This window comes from Salvelinus sp. IW2-2015, linkage group LG32 (genome assembly GCF_002910315.2).
Source record: "Salvelinus sp. IW2-2015 linkage group LG32, ASM291031v2, whole genome shotgun sequence".
In the NCBI taxonomy this organism is placed as follows: domain Eukaryota; kingdom Metazoa; phylum Chordata; class Actinopteri; order Salmoniformes; family Salmonidae; genus Salvelinus; species Salvelinus sp. IW2-2015.
The window spans coordinates 20,511,085-20,531,662 of record NC_036871.1 but is presented as its reverse complement, the minus strand read 5'-3'; the positions used below and the strand labels follow the sequence as shown (position 1 = coordinate 20,531,662).

Sequence of the window (20,578 nt, the reverse complement as noted above, 5' to 3'; positions counted from 1 at the left end):
TGAGTGTCTTTGCAATGAGTCAAAGTAACAAATTGTTGATTATTGAGGTTCCAAACAAACATGCCAATTGGTAGCTACAGAGGTTCCAAATTGTATAGTAGCTAGCTACTGCCACACTGTGGTTATGTATGACATTGCATCATATACCTGTATTTAAAATAGGAAATGCAAACAATGTTTCACTATGTCCAAACTATATTCGTTCAAATGTATCGTTATTGGTTATACTCACTGAGCTTAATAAAAAAAAATGCAATAATACCACATAGCTATATGGCTACCGAGCTACTTTTTCTGATAGACAATCTTTGAGAACGCCCTTGCTTCAATCAGCATCGCCCTTTTCTACTTCATCCTCTGACGAGACACGGATTTCAAACATTTGGCGGTTGATTGGAATTTGTTTGGTGCTTGACTGTAGCCAGCTAACGTTAGGTTGTATGTAAATAACTTTGACAAACTCGGCAAGTGAGCTTACGCATTAACATGGATTCAGCTATGGCGAACCTTCTTGTTGGGGTTTCAGTCAACATCCAAAGAAGCGATGGTAAGCTAATTTGGCTAGGTTAAGGAATTGTGAGCTAGGTTTGTTTATTTCGCTTGTTAGTGTTGCAGTTAGCCATATTTACCTCCCAAATGATAACGTTACCTAGCTAATATGAACAACATTATTTGTTGTAATACACTTTAACGCATGTCAGTAAATTATACGTGAATAATTTACAAAACTCGACGAATTGAATTAGGTACTTGAATGCCACTCAAGTTAATCGAAAAACGTATTGGTGCATGTGCGGTTAACGTTACTTGTGTGGTTAAGTTAGCTGCTAGTAGACACAGCTAGCTATAGGATAATAAAGTAATTATTTAAAAAGTTTTTACTAGTTATGGCCGGTGTAGTGATAAAGTTAGGTGACCTAACGTTACACTGAACAACATGTAAAGTGTTGGTTTCATGAACTGAAATAAAATATCAGATATTTTCCATATGCACAAAAAGCGTTTTTCTCTTTACATCCCTGTTGGTGGGCATTTCTCCATAGCCAAGATAATCCATCCACCTGGCAGGTGTGGCATATCAAGAAGCTGATTAAAAAGCATGATCATTACACAGGTGAACCTTGTGCTGGGGACAAAAGGTTCAGCGTCATAACTGACTTCAGTGGGCAAATGCTCACCTTTGATGGCCACTGGCACGCTGGAGAAGTGTGCTCTACAGGATGAATCCAGGTTTCAACTGTACCGGGCAGACTGTGTATGGCGTTGTGTGGGCGAGCGGTTTACTGATGTTGACATCAAATCAAATTTTATTTGTCACATACACATGGTTAGCAGATGTTAATGCGAGTGTAGCGAAATGCTTGTGCTTCTAGTTCCGACAACGCTGTCTGTGTGGGTGGACCAATTCAGTTTGTCCGTGATGTGTACGCCAAGGAACTTAACTTTCTACCCTCTCCACTACTGTCCCGTCGATGTGGATAGGGGGCTGCTCTCTCTGCTGTTTCCTGAAGTCCACGATCATCTCCTTTGTTGAGTGTGAGGTTATTTTCCTGACACCACACTCCGAGTGCCCTCACCACCTCCCTGTAGGCCGTCTCGTCATTGTTGGTAATCAAGCCTACCACTGTAGTGTCGTCTGCAAACTTGATGATTGAGTTGGAGGCGTGCATGGCCACGCAGTCGTGGGTGAACAGGGAGTACAGAAGAGGGCTCAGAACGCACCCTTGTGGGCCCCAGTGTTGAGGATCAGCGGGTGGGGATGTTGTTACCTACCCTCACCACCTGGGGGCGGCCCGTCAGGAAGTCCAGTAGCCAGTTGCACAGGGCGGGGTCGATCCAGGGTCTCGAGCTTGATGACGAGTTTGGAGGGTACTATGGTGTTAAATGCTGAGCTGTAGTCGATAAACAGCATTCTCGCATAGGTATTCCTCTTGTCCAGATGGGTTAAGGGCAGTGTGGTTGCGATTGCGTCGTCTGTGGACCTATTGGGGCGGTAAGCAAATTGGAGTGGGTCTAGGGTGTCAGGTAGGGTGGAGGTGATATGGTCCTTGACTAGTCTCTCAAAGCACTTCGTGATGACGGAAGTGAGTGCTACGGGGCGGTAGTCGTTTAGCTCWGTTACCTTAGCTTTCTTGGGAACAGGAACAATGGTGGCCCTCTTGAAGCATGTGGGAACAGCAGACTGGGATACGGATTGATTGAATATGTCCGTAAACACACCAGCCAGCTGGTCTGCGCATGCTCTGAGGACGCGGCTGGGGATGCCGCCTGGGCCTGCAGTCTTGCGAGGGTTAACACGTTTAAATGTTTTACTCACGTCGGCTGCAGTGAAGGAGAGTCCACAGGTTTTGATAGCGGGCCTTGTCAGTGGCACTGTATTGTCCTCAAAGCGAGCAAAGAAGTTGTTTAGTCTGTCTGAGAGCAAGACATCCTGGTCTGCGACGGGGAGTGCCCCATGGTGGGGTTATGGTTTGGGAAGGCATAAGCTCGGGACAACAAACACAATAGCATTTTATTCGTTGGCAATTTGATTGCACATGGATACCGTGACAAGATCCTGAGTCCCATTGTTGTGCCATTCATCTGCCGCCATCACCTCATGTTTCAGCATGATAATGCACTGCTCCATGTCGCAAGGATCTATACACAATTCCTGGAAGGTGAAAATGTCCCATATCTTCCATGGCCTGCATTCTATACAGATGTCACTCATTGAGCATGTTTGGGATGCTCTGGATCGATGTGTACTACAGCGTGTTCCAGTTCCCACCAATATCCAGCAACTTCACACAGCCATTGAAGAGGAGTGGGACGATATTCCACAGGCCACAATCAACAGCCTGATCAACTCTATAACGGAGATGTGTCATGCTGCATGAGGCAAATGGTGGTCACATCAGATACGGACTCATCCCAAACAATCTCGATTGTGGAGGCCAGGTCATCTGATGCAGCACCATCACTCTCCTTGGTCAAATGGCCCTAAAATATACACAAGTATAAATAATTTCAAATTCCTTATTAATCAAATCAGACGGCACTATTTTATTTTTTAAATTTACGGATAGCCAGGGGCACGCTCCAACACTCAGACATAATTTACAAAGCATGCGTTTAGTGAGTCCGCCAGATCAGAGCAGTAGGGATGACCAGGGATGTTCTCTTGATAAGTGTGTGAATTAAACCATTTTCCTGTCCTGCTAAGCATTCAAAATGTAACGAGTACTTTTGGGTGTCAGGGAAAATGTATGGAGTAAAAAGTATATCATTTTCTTTAGGAATGTAGTGAAGTAAAAGTTGTCAAATGTAAATACCACAAACTACTTAAGTAAAAATACTTGAAACTACTACTTAAATACTTTACACCTTTGTTAAACACTACACACAGTGAGTCCATGCAACTTATGTGACTTGTTAAGCACTTATTTACTTATTGACTTGAAGTTTAAGCTTTATTTTTGTATTAATTTGTAAAACATAATTACACTTTGACATTATGGGGTATTTTGTGTAGGCCAGTGACAACATATCAATTTAAAATTCTTTCTGTAACACATGTAGAAAACGTCAATGGGTGTGAATACTTTCTGAAAGAACTGTAGCTCTGGTCTAGGGTGTTGGTGTGGCCTAGCAAACGGGGTGTAATTTACATGATATTACTACTTCTAAATGTGTTTTACAGGGCGAGTGCATCCTGCAAATGTCAAATCTGTGGATTCCACAAAGCGTACTGTAATGGTTGAATGGTTTGAGAAATCTGTATGCAGGGGAAAAGAGGTAAGTGGCTCGAGAGCGAGACAAGTGCCTTATCTATGTTACAGATTCAGGGATGCAAACTAGTCACCTTTTGGCGAAATTCACCGTTTTGAATCGGAAATAGGTGACCTACGTCATTTGCTAGCCAGAAAAATGTTGAGCGAGAGCCAACTTTACTGATCAAATAATTGAGTTCATGGTGTGAAAATTAGCTGGTTAATGAAGTCAGACAGCTAACGTTAGTAACCTAAACAATTCGCTATTATATTAACTGGTAACGTTATACGACTCCTTGCGGTTGTGCCGAAACCCCCCGTTTGCAGAATGCGCACACTCAATTCTTCATTTGATTAATTTGATGATTTCGTCAGGCAAGAAAATGACCTTGCCGAAACCCCCCCCCTTCTAATTTCCTTATTTTTGTCATGACAAACTTCATGTCAGGATAGGCAACCAAAATGAATAATTGTGTGTTGTATTAAACATAGAGGGAGTAAAATGTAGGCAGGCAATAAACATTTCAATTTGGCAAAGAGATTTATTTATAGACTAATAGCCAAACCGAAAACTGCAGWCCTTACTAGTGCCTCCCCCGCGATCAAACCGGCATAGAAAATGAAACGCAGCCTAACGTGATCATTGACGGCTGCATTGAAGGACACAAAAAAAAGGTTTCTGCTACTAAGATAAGTGAAATGTTGGCTAAACTGACAACAGAGTGAAGGGCAGAAATCTCAACTAGCAAGCAAGTCGCAACAAGGAATTGAGTGTGCGCTTTCACGTGAAAGTGGGGAGAATTCTGGCAGAGGGGAGATTTTCGGCACAACGCCGTTCCTCAAATTATAACGTGTTAGTTGCTTACTGGACCATGGCAATCTGTGACGTGTTCATTAGCTAACAAAGTAATGTTTTCCCTTTACAGAATGTGGTTACTTTTCAGAATGAGAGAATTAGGTGAAAATATGATGTTGCTTTTTAAACAAGTGGAGCTGGGCCTGGCTTAAACTGGATGCCACTAGATGAAAGGAACACCACACACTTTCCCTCTTTCTCACGTTTTCAATACAGTGGATTAAAATAGTTATGCCAGGTGTACTCTCTGCCTGAAAGAGATCAATTATGCCAACAAAGGGTATCATGCTCTGCTTGCACATTGTAGTACAGATCTCCACAGGCAGAAAGTGTGCAATGCAGTGTAGCCCAAAGATATTGCTTTTGTTGGGTTGAACTTGACAGTAACACGTGTGTGAGGGGGGATTATTAAATGTTTTTACTCTGTGAATGTTATTTTTGCACACATGTAGCCTTGTGCACTTGATCAATTTCTACTTCAGATGTTTTTTCCCCAAGTGCCACAAGCGTTCTATTATAAAGGCTGTCATGGCTAACAGCAATTTTAGTGTATTGTTTTTTTCTCACGGCTTGAGTGTCATTTGCAATGAAGGCTAGGCAACAAATAACATTGGATTGCTTTCTCTACATTTGTTTAGTTGTGAGTTAGGTTCACWTTAACCACTTATTTTACACACATACTGATCATGTATATCATTTTCTTTGTTTAATTAGTTAACCTGTATTTACCCCTAGCAGGGATTTCTTTTACATGTTTCAGTGCAAAAAAAAGTGTCACCTTTTTGGGCCCTCACCAGTTTGCATCCCTGTACAGATATTGGACTAAACTCCACTCTCTGGTGAACTTCCTTCACTGTGGAGATTAGCCCGTTATGTTAGAGTACAATTCAGCAAGTGTCATGATTATGCATTTTGCATCGTCACACTTCTTGCTTTGTACTGAAAATGTTCCATCTTGAAAACTTTACTGCTGACATATCAACAGTGCAATAATTATCAAAATACTAACAGATGTTAGCATATCTAGATCAATGAAAGATACTATGTGCTGTAAGTCTTGTCAACTGAAACTGATTGTTGACATACTACTATTCCTGCTCTTTAGTTTGAAATGAATGAATTATGGTCCCTGAATGAAGAGCTTTTTGAGCACATGAAACCAACTAGTATACCTGCGCCTCCAGAGAAGGTAAGCGTACTCTAGGGATGGACCTAGGAACTTAAGGTTCAAAGTGCATTCATTTGAAAGTTTGTGGTCCTAACGTCAGGAGCAATGTTTGCCTGTGATTTTTCTCCAGAAATTTGAACGCCGTCTTCGTTCATCCGGGGTCCCTGCTCCTTCCAGTCGTAAGTGATTTTTGCCTAGTTCTAGTATGTCTTAAGTGTAGATTTCATCGTTGTGTGTATGATGGTTTAATTATGGATATTTCCTTCATAAGCTTCTACTCCAGCGGGTCCTCCTGAGGAGACAGGTTTGCATGCAATGCATGTTCTTCTCTAAGCAAATCATATGCTAAATCACTTTATATGAGATGGAATCACATCATATCGGCCTATTTCCACACACACTTAGGCTGTTTACACAGGCAACCAAATTCTGATCTTCTGACACTAATTGGTCTTTTGACCAATCAGATTTTTGGCTAATAATTGGGCAAAATATCGGAATGGGGCTCCCTGTGGGCAGCCTGATACCTTGATTTGAAGATACAGGCCATTATGTGGTTCTATCTTCAGGTGCACAATTTTACTCTTGTCTTTACTTACTAGTGGGGTTGAGTGGACATGCCCTTGTTTCAAAAGTATGTATGTTTTCTGTACATAACTTATTAACTAATGTAGAGTATAATCATGTGGCGTGTACCGTTTCCAACTAGAATGCAAAACACTAAATTATGGTATTTCTCGTGGAAGAATGGTGTTGCATTTATCCAATATAGTTCCAGACACTTATAGAACCTATGCCAAGGGGCATTGAAGCTGTTCTGGCTCGTGGTGGCCCAACGTCTCTAAGACACTATGTTGGTGTTTCATTTATTTTGGCAGTTACCTGTAAACTATACTGAACAAAAATATAAATGCAACGATTTTACTGAGTTACAGTTCATATAAGGAAATCAGTCAATTGACATTCATTAGGCCCTAATCTATGGATTTCACATGTCTGGGCAGGGGCACAGCCATGGCCCACCCATTGGGGAGCCAGGCCCAGCCAATCGGAATGTTTTCCCCCACAAAAGGGCTTTATTACAGACAGAAATACTCAGTTTCATGAGCTGTCCGGGTGGCTGGTCTCAGACAATCCCCGCAGGCGAAGAAGCCGAATGTGGAGGTCCTAGGCTGGCATGGTTACACGTGGTCTACAGTTGTGACGCCGGTTGGACGTACTACCAAATTCTCTAAAATGCTGTTGGAGGCAGCTTATGGTAGATAAGTTAACATTACAATTCTCTGACAACCACTCTGGTAGACATTCCTGCAGTCAGCATGCCTAATGCATGCTCCCTCAACTTGAGACATTGGTGGTATTGTGTTGTGTGACATAACTGCAAATTTTAGTGGCCTTTTATTGCCCCCAGCACAAGGTGCACCTGTGTAATGATCAAATGCTGTTTAATTTGCTTCTTGATATGCCACACCTGTCAAGTAGATGGATTATCTTGGCAAATGATAAATGCTCACTAACAGGTATGTAAACACATTTCTGCACAAAATTGTGCATGTGACAAATGTATGGGATATTTTATTTCAGCTCATGAAACATGGGACCAACACTTGTGTTTTTATTTTTGTTCAGTATAGAATGCCATTTTGTGACAAAGGTTCCTTATGTGATGGGTTCCAAAAGACCGTGTAAATATGTCTATAATTCGAATAGTGACCCTAAGCAGTTTGCGTAAGTGTACTATCACTCTTCCTAGTGAAATGCAGACTCAGTGATTTGGATCTTATTTCTTAGCATACTATTGTTCTTTGTTTCCACAAACTCGCCACAATTTTTTCTAATAAGCACTGAAGTCGTTCCCAAAGCTACTGTCTGCTTTTCTCTTTTTAACACGGCACTGTTTCTGCTTCATCTCTGTTTTACAGCTTATATTGAAATCAAAAGTAATGCATTTGCTGCAATTCTCATTTGATTATTAAGACTCCCGGGTGGCGCAGTGGTCTAGGGCACTGCATCGCAGTGCTAGCTGCGCCACCAGAGTCTCTGGGTTCACGCCCAGGCTCTGTCGCAGCCGGCCGCAACCGGGAGGTCCGTGGGGCGACGCACAATTGGCATAGCGTCGTCCGGGTTAGGGAGGGTTTGGCCGGTAGGGATATCCTTGTCTCAGTATGTAAAATGTAATAAAATGTATGCACTCTACTGTAAGTCGCTCTGGATAAGAGCGTCTGCTAAATGACTAAAATGTAAAAATGTAAATTATGGCATGCCAGATTCACCCAACTAAAATTGAACCCACTTATTAGTGGTGGTATGAAGGTGGCCATCTGTTTAGTAGGACTACATATAAATCATAATTTTGATGGTTTGGTGTCTAGTGTTGGGATCAGTAGGATGATGAACAGGAGTTATTAATCTACTTCATTTAACTGTAGTTAAATTACTAATTTCCTCTCAGTTCCACTTCCAAGAAAGTCTACACGGCAGACATGCTTGTTCCGGACCCTTGCTCCTGTCTCTGAGCTTGCTGCTAAGACTAAGCATGACTCCCTGTCTTCAGAGTATCCACCCTCTGTCCTCAAAGCTTCAGGTGGGGGGTGCCTCAATGATTTCTGACTTATTGCCTTTCCCCTATAGCCTGGTCCCAGATCTGTTTGTGCTCTTGCCAACTCCATTGCAGTCATTATCAAGCCTTTGTTTGGTGTGACAAGGAGTTGGCATGAAGGCACAAACATACTGGCATAATTTATCCCATTACCCTCTGAATGCTTCACTCAGTGACTTGGAGACCTCTTGATATTCACCTTTGTCATCWTGCTTCATTTTCCAGGTGTGCCCAACCGAGAGAGGAAAAGGAACAGTCAGAGACCGACTGCTGTCCTGCCCCCAGTCAACGAGGCCCTGAAGGAGAATGAGGCCAAGAGTGTTTCCTCAGTCACCTCAAGTGAGCTTTGAGTCACACACATCACTTTATTTCCCTGGGCCTGTATTTTTATATTGCATCAGAAGAGGAGTGATGATCTAGGATCAGTTTTGCCTTGTAGATCACAATGAATAAGATTAAATAGACCGGGGGACCTGATCCTAGTATGAGACGCCCTGCTATCTTTTGTGAGCATCTTCATCACATTAGATACTTCACTCTTTCAGGCAGACGGAGATCAGTGCTACCCCAAGACATGAGCAAACCAGTGAACAAAAGATTGTCCCATGCAGTCAAGAGCTTGGACATGGTGCCCAAGAAAGGAAAAGTAAGAGAATTGATCACATGAGACAGTGGCCATGTCCGAATACCCATATTAGTCAAATCAAATTTTATTTTTCACATGCGCCGAATACAACAGTGTAGACCTTACCGTGAAATGTTACTTAAAAGCCCTTAACCAACAATGCAGGTCAAGAAATAGAGTTAAAAAAATATTTGCAAAATAGAAAGTAACACAATAAAAGTACATAACAATAACGAGGCTATATACAGGGGCTACCGGTACCAAGTCAATGTTCGGGTACAGGTTAGTCGAGGTCATGACTAAATGGTATGCGAGAAAAGAAAATGTTATACTATGTGAAATTTTGAAAATGGTACTCCTAATGTGCACTTGCTATGACTTCGTAATTTGTTAATTTGGTACGGCGTGTCAATTTATCTGATTATCAGCTGTTGCCAAACACATGAGTTGGAAAAGACAAGTCGGTTCTACTAGATCAAACACCGAAATTAGTTTGCAGTTTGAGTATGTAGTACTCTAATATGGGTATTCAGACACGGCCACTGTTTGTAGGTTTACCWGGTACTATTGGCCCATGTCCTGTGTTCATTATTTTTGTAGATGCATACCAGTAGGTAGATCGGACTTACTGTCAATTTCCTCTTATTTTCATTTGACGTTGTGGACACATTAAAAGCCTTTACTAATGTATTGGCAATATTAAATACTACTACCCATCACTTTCTCCGTTACATGTATTTCTGCTCGCTGTAGTTTGAAGACACAAACCGACCGAACAAGCAGTTTTACCAGATGATTGAAGAGTTCAGAGAGACCTTGGAAGTACTTCCTTTATCTCTGTCTGATTTGGTAAGATGTAGGAGAAGAGTTAAAATGTGGGAGGCCTTTCTTAACTAGTGTTTATCAGCTATGTAATTTTCTTCTTGATTCACAGGTTGAAGCTCATAGAATTTGTGTGTGTGTTCGCAAGCGTCCTCTCAACAATAAAGGTTACTTACTTTTAATTGACCAAACTAAAACTTTTATCTGACTGACCCTTTATCCACCAAGCTGCTTCTCATGTTGACTTTCTATGTGTGGTTGTCTTAGAGGTGACTAAGAACGATATTGATGTGGTTTCTATCCCTGGTAATGGAACGCTGCTCCTTCATGAGCCCAAGCAGAAAGTGGACCTGACAAAGTACCTTGACAACCAGGTCTTCCATTTTGACTACTCCTTTGACGAGTCATCCACCAATGACTTAGTGTACAGGTATTCACATTTATTGGTTTCTAAACAATGGTGTTCTGTTTTTCTCTATCAGGATTATTTTACAATTTGCTGATTTAAAAAAAAAAATATATATATATATATAAACAAAACATTTTTTTTCAAATACCCTTTGCAAGCATGTTCTCTTGTATGAAGTTTGTATCATCATTACTTGTTTTCGCAAGATGGTTATATACCAATATTTTTCACTGGTAGGTTCACTGCCAAGCCTCTTGTCCAGACCATCTTCGACGGTGGGATGGCAACTTGTTTTGCTTACGGACAAACTGGAAGTGGTAAAACTCATGTAAGTCTTACCGTTTACCTGATAGGCTGACACTAGAGCAGTTTTGTCTCAAAGTCCACCAGATTTTTTTTTAACATGTCATGTAAAATTTGTACTTATCTTTTACCCTATCCAGACAATGGGAGGAGATTTTTCAGGGAAAAGCCAGAACAGCGCGAAAGGGATCTATGCCATGGCAGGTAATTCATTATGTCTCCCTGCTATTGGCTTCAACGTTACATTTTTGGCTTAGTTATTAGGGATGTAACAATTCACCGTTACGCATCGGTCCCTGGTTCAAATGTTTAAGACATGAGAGCAGTGATCCGGCTGGGACTCCTAACCAATCCAAATGTAGCATGCAACGGTTAGAAAATAGATTCAAATTTTACGAACCACGGGTTCGCATAATTGTTTTGCTTAAATTTCTTTCTTACTACTTTCTGTGACAACTAAGCATGTAATTATGTTGACAGTCATTGATCTTCAAGCATAGCTGTGGGATGTAGGGGTGTTGAGGGTGCTGCATCACACCATTAAAAAAATATATGTATATTGTTCACAAAAGTAGCGCACTGGGACTTTAATAGTACTATATGAGCAGACCTATATAGCCATCTGCCGCAGGATACTTTTGCCACCCGTACTGCATGGTCCAACCGAGAGAACAAGATGAGCTCTCTCCGAATCTGTCAACTTCCAAAAGGTTTAAACCATTCGATTTTGAGACTGTGAAATCCAAAGTTGTGCTATACACTGAGTGTACAAAACATTAGGAACACCTGCTCTTTACATGACTGACCAGGTGAAAGCTATGATCCGTTATTGATGTCACCTGTTAAATCCACTTCAATCAGTGTAGATTAAGGTGAAGAGACAGGTTAAAGAAGGATTTGAGACAATTAATACATGGATTGTGTACAAAACATTAAGAACACCTTCCTAATAAACCCAGCAGCATTTCCGTTCTTGACACAAACCGGTGCGCCTTGCACCGACTACCGTACCTTGTTCAAAGGGACTTAAATCTTTTGTCTTTCCCATTCACTCTTGATGGTACACACACACAATCCATGTCTCAATTGTCTCGAGGCTTAAAAATCCCTTTAATCTACGCTGATTTCAAGTGGATTTAACAAGTGACATCAATAAGAGATCATGGCATTCAGCTGGTCAGTCTCTTGGAAAGAGTGAACGGGCAAGACAGAGGTTTGAGTGTTAAGAACTGCAACGCTGCTGGCTAGATACCCAGTTTCCCTTATGGCTCAGCTCCGGTGCCTACATGCACCATAGACGTATAAATAATTTCCAGACACGGTCAGTTCAGAGGCCTAGCTCATGGGCTCCATCAGGAGCAGATTTGAATGTAGAAAGGAAAATGGAAGTTTATGCAACATGTTATTGTATCGAACCAAGTCTTTTTTTTAAAACTGAAACGTCTTTAAAGGGCAAGATGCACATCCCTATGAGGTATCCTTTGATTCTTTCTTTTTTTAATGTAGATTTTGGTACTTGTCTTACATTTTTACTGCACTGTTAGGAGCTAGAACCACAAGCGTTTTGCTGCACCCGCTATAACATCTGCTAACCTGTTTACGTGAGCAATTAACTTATTTGATTAGGAAATATTTTGATAGTCCTAGATATTTCTGAGATCAGTACTAAGGAATAGATCTGTCCACCTCACATTTTAGATACAAAGAAAAAGGTTTTGTACATGAAGGTTATATGTGAATAGCCTTTACTTAGGACATACTTCAATGTGTCTTTCAGTGTCCTGTAACTCCTTGTTCCTCTTATTTGTTCTTCAGCTCAGGATGTGTTCTCCCTCCTGAAGCAGAGGAGATATTCCAGTCTGGACCTGTGTCCCTACGTGACCTTCTTTGAGATCTACAACAGCAAGGTGAGAAGGAAAAGCTCAGTGCTCCTCAAGCAGCTTGGTGGTTTGGATGGTTGACATTATTATAATATTTTTGGGTGGTGGAGATTCCATGATAATAGGACAAAAGTGTAGAGAAGACTCATTTGACATTTTGTTAACACACTTGCTTACTCCTCAGGTATTTGATCTGCTGAACAAGAAGGCCAAGCTGAGAGTGCTAGAGGATGAGAAACAACAGGTCCAGGTGGTCGGCCTGCAGGAGATGTACATTTCGTGTGCTGAAGACGTCATCAAGATGATTGAGATGGGCAGTGCATGCAGGTACACACTAGTTTTTTTTTACTCCACCCAGGGTGTATTCAGTGAGGTGAAACACTCAGAACTTTACATATAGAAGCGTAATGAATGTTTTTTTAACTAGGCAAGTCAGTTAAGAACATTCTTATGGTTGACATGATTACCTATTCTGATAGACGATTATATCTGTTCTACATTATACTTTTCTATCTTAACGTTCTGTTACATTGCGCCCTCCTGAACAGGCCCCTTTATCTTTCTCTCTTGACTTTGTCACCCGTGTGTGTTGTGTTTTTGGTTGTTTTTTGACATATGGCACCAATATCTTTCTCAGAAGAGGAAAGAATTGCATCGGAGCACTGCTTATCTTTTCTCTAAGTGTTCTACTCCGCCTACACAGGTGTGCATGTTCCTGTCTCCATTCATTTCTTCTCAGTATGGAACCTCCTGTGTGTGCACTGTTAAAAAATTAAAATAATAATAAATCTGCGGCATTACGGCCCTGTATGCTCTGCCGCCCTAGAAGAGACAAAATTGCCCACCTCCTATCCCTGCTAAATTAGAGTAGTGTAGGATACAGCAGGGGCTGGCAGTAGGTTTGGTCTTGGGCCAATTGTTTTCTCACCTAATAGGCAGCAGAGCAACATAACAGCAATCCAATTCATATGCCTGTGCTACAAATTTAAACTACTTTTGACACATCTGGTTAGTAGGCTATTTAAATCACTTCAATATCCATAACATATCCTAATATTTTCATTCTGATTTACATTGATGATTTTCTCAATTATTAAGCATCTTCTCTTTTTAGAAAGTGAAGATCAATTAATGGGGACAAAAGAGCCAAGTACATTTAGTCTCCTAAAATATTGAAGGCTGCTTCATAAAGTCATAGAAACTAATCAATATATCCCCATATCCATCAGTCACATCTCTTGTGGCCATTTTAAAGCTTGTTTCTATCATAAGGCATCATGGAGTTAAGCATTGTTATAAAACACTTTTTTAWTATCTGGATATTTTATTTATTTCAAAATATAAAGTCCCTTTTGCCCTTTTAAGAAAGGGTATGGCATATCCTCACTCAATTTAGAGTCCTGGTATTAACCAAACACCAAGTCCTCAGTCTATACTGAGTGCATGGTGATAGTATTGGAGGATTTGGCTATACTGACAAATCTATGGATAGCTAAATTGAGTCTGTCAAACAGATAGACCAACTTTATTTTTATTTTTTTTATAGGAAGAAATAAGCTCCAACAAAGCCCTCTTGTTAGTGGAGTCGAAATTAAAGTGAAGACTATTGTTTAAATGATTATTTTCTGCACTGTTTGCTGTCYACTTCTGATTATGCCACATCCTCTCCAAAGCTGATGTTTGCCTTTTTAGTTGACCTTCTCCTGCACACTCTCCTCATAAGTTAATGATTAAAAAAATGTCTCTAGTGACATGGTAATATATTTGGTCTCCAGTCTATGGGCTACAGAAAAACCACATACGGTAATACTATTTCTACTGTAGGCTACATAATTTAGCCTATGTTAAATGAATTTGCTGGAGTACCGCAGGGCTGCGTCTCTCCAACAACCCATTGGAGAGGCGTACTGGGCATGGACAAGCTAAATATTTGCACCCTGCCTTTGGCAAAGTGGGCACTGCATATCATGGGGCGGCATCAGCGCTCATCTATATAGCCCTAATGCCACTGGGTGAGAAGTTGTCATTGTTTTTGGGCAGAATAATGTGATGTGTTGGTCAGTTTTTAGGTCGGAAAATGCCTCCCACATCAAACTGCCACCCTAATGGGTGGGCCTGATGTGGGACCTAATCATAGGTCCTATTTAAAATCCATATTCATTCAATAGCAGCTCTGTGGGCCTGGTCATCAAGATTTGACTTTTAAAAATTTATTACCAGTCACATTGTTTTAATCTGTCAGTCACTTCAAAGGGCTCCTTTTACTAGACTACCCGCGCATGTTCCTTCACTCGCAACATATTTCAAGCCTCCAAACAATAGGTGAATGGAAAGAGACATGTTACACAAGTGTAAAGACATTTGGCGATTGTCATTAGGACAGAATTAATGCCTCCACTGCTGTCCCCTTTCGGTTTCGGCCACTCATCTCTGCCTTGGCAAAATGTCAATGTTCTCGTCAAACCACATCGCATGTTGGAGCGTAAACTATACCACCCGTTCAAGTCTATTCACACATTTTTAATGCCTCTGACATGTGGTAATGATAAATAATGGTTTATTAACCTACAGTTTTCTTGACATTTTGTGTTCATTATTGTGACAGGCTTATGTTTTACAGGTACGGTGTACCCCCACTATTTATTTTTGCCGGATTGACGGACCGCACCACTTTACTTTCACCCCTGCCAGTATTAACTTTAGCGTAGTGAATAACTTGGGAATAATGATCTGACACACCTCTTTCTCAGGACGTCCGGCCAGACGTCAGCCAATGCCAACTCGTCTCGCTCCCACGCTGTCCTGCAGGTGATCCTGCGAAGGAGGAACCAGGTGCACGGGAAGTTCTCCCTGGTGGACCTGGCAGGGAACGAGAGGGGCATTGACGTTCGCAGTAGCGACAGACAGACCCTCGTAGAGACGGCCGAGATCAACCGCAGCCTGCTGGCTCTCAAGGTGAATACAACTACTAGCCTACTGTCCTTTCATTCTCACTCTTTAGACATCCCTTTTACCTGAGTCCTATTCATTAGTGCACACGCGGTAGCAAAACGTTCTGCAACGGAAAATGGAAACTGACCATTTTTGGGGGGGGACATGTTCAGGTAGTCCCTCTACCGTTTTGTGCCTAGTGAATATGATCATATAGCAGGCATGCACTACCTGTATGTACAGCAAAACCCTTCAGAAATGTGTTGGCAATGTCACCAGTGGTATCAATGTGTTTATAAAAATAAAATAAAAAATCTTAACCCAAAATGAGAGTTTAGATGTGTATGATTTGAGAATATTCAGTGAGGAGCTAATTCGGTGGAGGGTTTCTTTCTAAATGTTACCATGCTGTGAGCTGCAGCTCCTTACTCTAAACCAGGGGTGGCAAACTCATTTAGCCTTGCAGGCTGCATTCGATCTTCCCCGAGGTCCGGAGTAGAGCCTGACCAATATTTTTGGTGTCCGGATTTTGGGGGTTAAAACTTACCAATATGATACGTCTGCCGATATACTGTTTTATGCCGAGAAAACTAAAAGTTAATTACACTGAATTGTCATAAATTGCCATCCAAAAGAGCAAATGTTGATTTCTTACTTTGTGAAATTAATGACATGCATCGTGATAATGGCCACAAGTATTCAGATAAGCATGAGATTCCTTTTTCTGTCATTTATTGAATATCGATTGAATTATAGATTCAAACGTTACAAGTCTTCTATTCAAATGTTTTGGTGGTAATGGGCTCGGATTAGGTGCCTACATAGAGTAGTATACGCCATAGACATGCATCATTTATGCACGCAGAGAAGTCAGCTTGGACAGATCCAGCTCAGGAGGGCCAGCAGCAGATTTGGAATGGAAAATGAATTAGATGTTAGTGCATCGAACCAAATCGCATCGATTCATTCTCTAATCAAACCAAATCGCACTGAATCGTTTCAAACCAAAACGTTCATCGTATTGGAGCCTATGTACCTAGATGCGTATCGAGTTGTCTTGAATGGGAAAGATGCTCACCCCTAGGTTTTAGTCATTTCGGTGTCAATTGAGGTCGTTTATTTTTTTTTATAAAAAGAGAAAAACAATTACTTTTTTTTGTGCACAAAGCACCCACGTGCTGGATTTAATATGATCTTTATGTTTGACACCCCTAGTCTAAACCCTGCTTGCTCCTTCCTCTCCTTGTAGGAATGCATTCGCTCCTTGGGGATGGACAGCCACCACATCCCCTTCAGGATGAGCAAGCTGACACAGGTACTCCGAGACTCCTTCATCGGCGAGAACTCCAGGACATGCATGGTAAGGCTTGTCTCCTTTCTTTGGGCTTTAGCTCTAGATGCACATGTGCTTGATAATGACAGCAATGGAGTTGTCACGAGAACCAACAGATCTGGGACCAGGCTAAGCTGTGGTGGTCCCCCCTCTTTTCCTTCTTGAAAAGGAAAATGTGCTCACCATTTTTTTTTTTTAAGGCATTGTTTTATTTAAGCAAAGTTAAGATTGGCCTTCCCTCTCCCTACATTACTAGACGGGAGACCTAATATTGGCCATGATGTTATTGTTTGTTTATTGGATTTCTTATTTTCCAGATTGCAATGGTGTCTCCTGGAATGTCCTCATGCGATTCCACTGTGAACACACTACGCTATGCAGACAGGTACTGTCAAAACAATTGATCGATCGATATTTCCAGTTGTAGGTCTAAATGTAACTTTTAATTAATTGTTAGAGTGAAGGAACTGAATGGGACGTTAAAGATGAATGATGCGGATCTTCCCAAGAAGATTGATGAGATGGAAGTGGAGGACAGCTCCTCATCAGAAGAGGTGAGCTCAAAAGACCCTGGGCCGCTCATGGTCCCTGGTTGAAATTAGAGCGCTATATAGGGAATAAGATGCAACCCATGTTTAGTTGCTTACCCCTGATTGGTCCTCAGGGGACAGACTGTGCTAATGAGGTTTTTAAAAAGAGATCATACCAGATACTTCCTGTTCTTCCGTGTGTTATAGCAGGGGTTCCCAAACTTTTTCACTGTGGGGGGGGCTCTTCCAGCGTTGGGGAACATCCCGCGCCCACCCCCTGCACATGCCATGTCTATTTCTAAAAGCACAAGCACTGTTCATGACACAAACTGTTCACGCCCTGAGTGGCGCAGTGGTCTAAGTCACTGCATCTCAGTGCTAGAGGCTTCACTACAGACCCTGGTTCGATTCCAGGCTGTATCACAACCAGCCATGATTGGGAGTCCCATAGGGCGGCGCACAATTGGCCCAGCGTCGTTAGGGTTTGGCYGGGGTAGGTAGTCGTTGTAAATAAGAATTTGTTCTTAACTGACTTGTGTAGTAAAATTTAAAAACACCCCTCTTGTTGTTGGAGAGAACTTTGCAGGTTTAAAGCTAACTTTTTATTGCAAGTTATATACATTTTGCTATGTCTAATGTGTATTCATGTGATATTTTGGTGACAAAAACATTACAACACTAAATAAAAAAAACGTTAGCTGACATGGCTACTTGATCTGGACATTTCTGACCGGTTATAAATAACGGCTGACATGACAAGAGGAGCTGATGCACTACCCAATTTCGAAATTGCACCTTGTGCGTTCTACTATTACTACTTTCAAGAGTAAGTTTAAAGCCGGTCTGAGTTCCTTTAAAAAATATATATATTAGTACTAAACTGAGCATGTTATTAACTTATGGTCTTTGCAGGACTCCATTGTACCCATGACCGACGTGTATGAAGCCATATCCCAGGTTTCTGAGCTGGAGGAGAGGGTGCACGAGGAGTTGACGGTATACCTATATCCCTGTCCAAAAGACTCCTTGTTTGACACATCCTGGACCTAGAATTGCAATATAATTTGATGCAACTGCAGGGCTTGACATTAATGCTTGTCCGGGGCAAGTAGAACAAATTGTTGGACAAGCAGATTATAGATTTAAGTTGTCTGAGCGAACATGTAAAAAAACATTTAGGCTACTCCGATCATAATTAGATCAGTGTCCTGCAGATGTGATGTTTTACTCACTGTCCTCCCAATCTCTGCAGAATGCATCGGAGTATATTTATTGTAGGCCTGCATTGACAGGCACAAGCTGTCTTTCAATCATGCAGTTGCCAGATGTGTTTGAGGTCAAAATGAGCCTAGCTGCATTTGCACATTTGTTGATAATTGCTAGTGAGTTATTTGCCCAGTTATAGCAAAGTTTTGGTTAGCAATGAAACTCCTGGAAAAGTCATAGTGTGTGCATCACCTGCGTTTGAGTCGGTGCGCAGTTGCCAGAGGAGAGCGAGCAAGACATTTGTGCAGCAGGTAAAATAATGACATACAACAGACTAACTAAATGATAACCAGCCAACCTACACTATGTTTTGAATTGGTTATCTCACTAATTAACTATTTAGCTGTTAGCATGCATTAATGTCATTGTCATGTCCCATGTCATAAAAAAACTTTTCACTGGCACTATTGTTTAACTGCAACTGGCCAAAACACAGTTGATGAAACCAATGCTGCATACTCCGGTTCTAAAACCGTCTCTCAAGCACTCAAAATTGGCTAGGATTCTCAACTATTCAATACTAGCCATGTAATTCTGACAAAATATTATTAGAATAGCCTAATTGACAAGTAACTCCTATGCTGTCAAGATCTCCCATGAACACCGAAAAATGTAACCTAACCAATAGATAAACGTTTTTTGTTAGCTACCTCGTCCACCTTAGCCATTTGATCCCTAGTTCGTTGAATGAGGGAATTATTTTATAAAGACTAAAAGTACTTGATTGTAAAATAATGTTGCAGTGTGACCAACCCTCCTGGAGAATCCACGAGAGATACTGGGGGTGCAGGCTTTTGCTCCAGGTCTGATTGAACAATCAGCTGCTCAACAGATAAGCTGAGTCTGGTGTGTTTAAGCAGGGTTGGATCAAAAGCCTGCACCCCCAGTAGCTCTCCAGATAAAGGGTTGATGGACTCAATGTGTTTTATACAGTAGCCTGTCAGTGCTGTTTTTTAGTTTGTGGGGGGTTAAGTGCCTTGCTCAAGGCCTCAACGGCAGGAGATATATAATACTTCGGATCAGAGACCAGCAGCCTACCATTGTCAATACCAGTGATCATAATGAAGGTTATTCTGTGTAGTGGTTCTTGCATCATACAACATCATTTTCAATCACCTTTTTGGTCCATGGTGTTAGACCTTTTTTTGGGTGAGGGAGCAAGTGACTTGAGCTTTTGGACAAGTAAAAAATCTGTCCTACTTGTCCAAAGGACAAGTGGCTGAAAAGTTCATGTCAATCACTATAACTGGACTTGAAATAACAAATAACTGTAGTGTTAAAAAATGTGAATGATACTGTGTAATGACTTTATTTTATTTTAAGAAATGTATCACTCAGTTCACTGTCTTATCTGTTGTACAGGGAGCAAGTAACATTATCAAGCTAATGGAGATGCCATCATATGACATTGAGGCTGGGGCGACCGATATTGTGGACTACGCAAGAAAATTACTGGGTGTGTGGATGTGTTAATAAACCAGCTACATTTGTAATTCCATCAACACATTCTCAGCCTAACCTGAGGTCTGAAGCCAAGGTTGATCCCAAGTATCATCTAGCTTTTATAAAACTGGCCTTGGCTGATTTTTATTTATTTATTTCACAGACACAGTCCTGGCATTGCAGTCTGCCATTGATGGAGAGCGACTGGCAAGGATGTCGCCCAAATCAGGTTATTGCTGAGAGGGACATCCCTCAACTTGTTCACTTGGGAATAATGTTCTAATAAGTTTTATCATGCAGTAACTATTCATTGTTCAATTGGGCATAAATTCCCTTCCACTAACTTTCATTTAATTGTACATGAAAGAACCTTACCTCTAACTTGTAAAGCCTCTCACTACATACCATAGGTTTCTGTGAAAGTATGTTAACAGTTCATGTTTTAAATGGATTTGTATTCAAACTGGAGATTTGTCCAGCATTTATATGATTTGTGAATATAATAAAGGTCTTTACCAATATGTTATTTTGTAGCATTTATCAACCAACCAGCCATTTGGCTAATGCTCTTTAATTTCCTTCAAGAAGTTTAAATGTGTTTCCCTGTGTATGGCATGTATACAAACCACGGAGCTGCGTTCTAGCCCCATGACATCAACCG

The 20,578-nt window shown here is 41.2% G+C and overlaps 1 protein-coding gene across 4 annotated transcripts; it reads left to right on the top strand.

Annotated features, from left to right (window-relative positions):
- Positions 1 to 376: 376 nt before the first annotated feature.
- Positions 377 to 20,243, top strand: LOC111956908 (kinesin-like protein KIF2C). 4 transcript variants are annotated; one of them, XM_023977608.2, is made up of 22 exons: positions 377 to 547; positions 3,683 to 3,777; positions 5,714 to 5,797; positions 5,907 to 5,955; positions 6,048 to 6,080; positions 8,229 to 8,360; positions 8,601 to 8,714; positions 8,921 to 9,021; positions 9,754 to 9,849; positions 9,935 to 9,989; positions 10,090 to 10,252; positions 10,469 to 10,559; positions 10,675 to 10,738; positions 12,350 to 12,441; positions 12,599 to 12,741; positions 15,165 to 15,369; positions 16,595 to 16,705; positions 16,996 to 17,063; positions 17,136 to 17,232; positions 18,121 to 18,204; positions 19,837 to 19,930; positions 20,081 to 20,243. In XM_023977608.2, the coding sequence occupies exons 1-22, from the start codon at positions 487 to 489 to the stop codon at positions 20,155 to 20,157; spliced, it is 2,109 nt and encodes a 702-aa protein (XP_023833376.1). In that variant the 5' UTR covers positions 377 to 486; the 3' UTR covers positions 20,158 to 20,243. The 4 variants fall into 4 exon arrangements, with proteins under 4 accessions (XP_023833376.1, XP_023833379.1, XP_023833377.1 ...); XM_023977611.2 differs by lacking the exon at positions 8,229 to 8,360 and having other exon boundaries at positions 381 to 547; XM_023977609.2 differs by lacking the exon at positions 6,048 to 6,080 and having other exon boundaries at positions 394 to 547.
- The last annotated feature ends 335 nt before the right edge of the window (positions 20,244 to 20,578 follow it).